Consider the following 1,096-nt stretch of genomic DNA (forward strand, 5'->3'; position numbering starts at 1 on the left):
ATGAAGATTAGTGTTATTCTGGCTGCCGCTTTGGCCTTCGATAAACTTCTAGTTAACGGCCAAATCTCCCAATCTTGGCAGTATATTCGTGAGAATACCCGAACTAAGAAGTATATGCCGACTAAGTTTATCAACTCGTTTGGTACGACCTCTGGATACTGATTTCCGATGCAACCAAGGGACCAACAGCAATGCGGTAAGAATTCCTTTGCTTCGCACCGAGTTAGCCAATATAATCCATAGTAAACAATATTCTGATCTTGATGAGTAGTATAAAACTTCCACCATTGAGGTAGCTCCTGGCGACAAGATCGGGTTCAGACTTGCTTATGGCGCCACCATGAAGCACCCCGGTCCTACGCAGGTATACATGTCAAAGGCACCAGGCATGGTCGTTGACTACATGGGCGATGGCGATTGGTTCAAGGTCTTCCAGGCTACAACATGTGGCAACATGGCTGACGGACTTCAAGATGTCGACTGGTGTTCGTGGGATAAGGATACTATTGATTTCACCTTGCCAGCAAATACCCAACCAGGCGAGTATCCTGTTCGCGCTGAACACATCGGACTTCACGGGGCCCATGCCGGTGAAGCCGAATTCTACTATGTCTGTGCCCAGGTCAAAGTGACAGGAAACGGAAACGGCACTCCATGACCATTGGTGAAAATTCCAAGTGTTTACAAGCAAGATGATCCTGCTGTCAACTTCAGCATTTGGGGCCAGAGGCCATATAATCCTCTTTACCCCGGTCCTGCCGTTTGGGATGGCAAGAGCAGCGGTGATGGTACTGTTAGCCCTAATTCTTCAGTCGCCACTACTCAATCTACTACCGCCCCTCAAACCACCACGACTACAAGGGCTATTACCACCACGTTAGCCACTACCACCAGACCTGCCGGTACACCTGTCGTTGTGGTCAACACTACTACCCCAGCTATCACAACCAGGCCGGCCACTACAGCTCCAGCGACTTCTGCTCCTACTCTACTAGTTACCACTGGCCCTCCTGCAAAGCCAACCCAAAGGTGTTCACGTTTGCGCCATCGTTATCCCAGAGCTCGAGGAACAGGAAGATCTTCTTCTCGAGTCTAG

At 49.6% G+C, this 1,096-nt stretch overlaps 1 protein-coding gene across 1 annotated transcript; it reads left to right on the top strand.

The window, feature by feature from the left end:
- Window positions 1-1,096, top strand: DFL_000314 (uncharacterized protein; the record flags this gene model as incomplete). Its single annotated transcript, XM_067632034.1, has 3 exons — window positions 1-142; window positions 297-622; window positions 689-1,096. 3 exons carry the CDS (start codon window positions 1-3, stop codon window positions 1,094-1,096), a joined length of 876 nt encoding a protein of 291 aa, XP_067494843.1.

This window comes from Arthrobotrys flagrans, assembly GCF_004000055.1.
Source record: "Arthrobotrys flagrans strain CBS H-5679 chromosome Unknown unitig_15, whole genome shotgun sequence".
In the NCBI taxonomy this organism is placed as follows: domain Eukaryota; kingdom Fungi; phylum Ascomycota; class Orbiliomycetes; order Orbiliales; family Orbiliaceae; genus Arthrobotrys; species Arthrobotrys flagrans.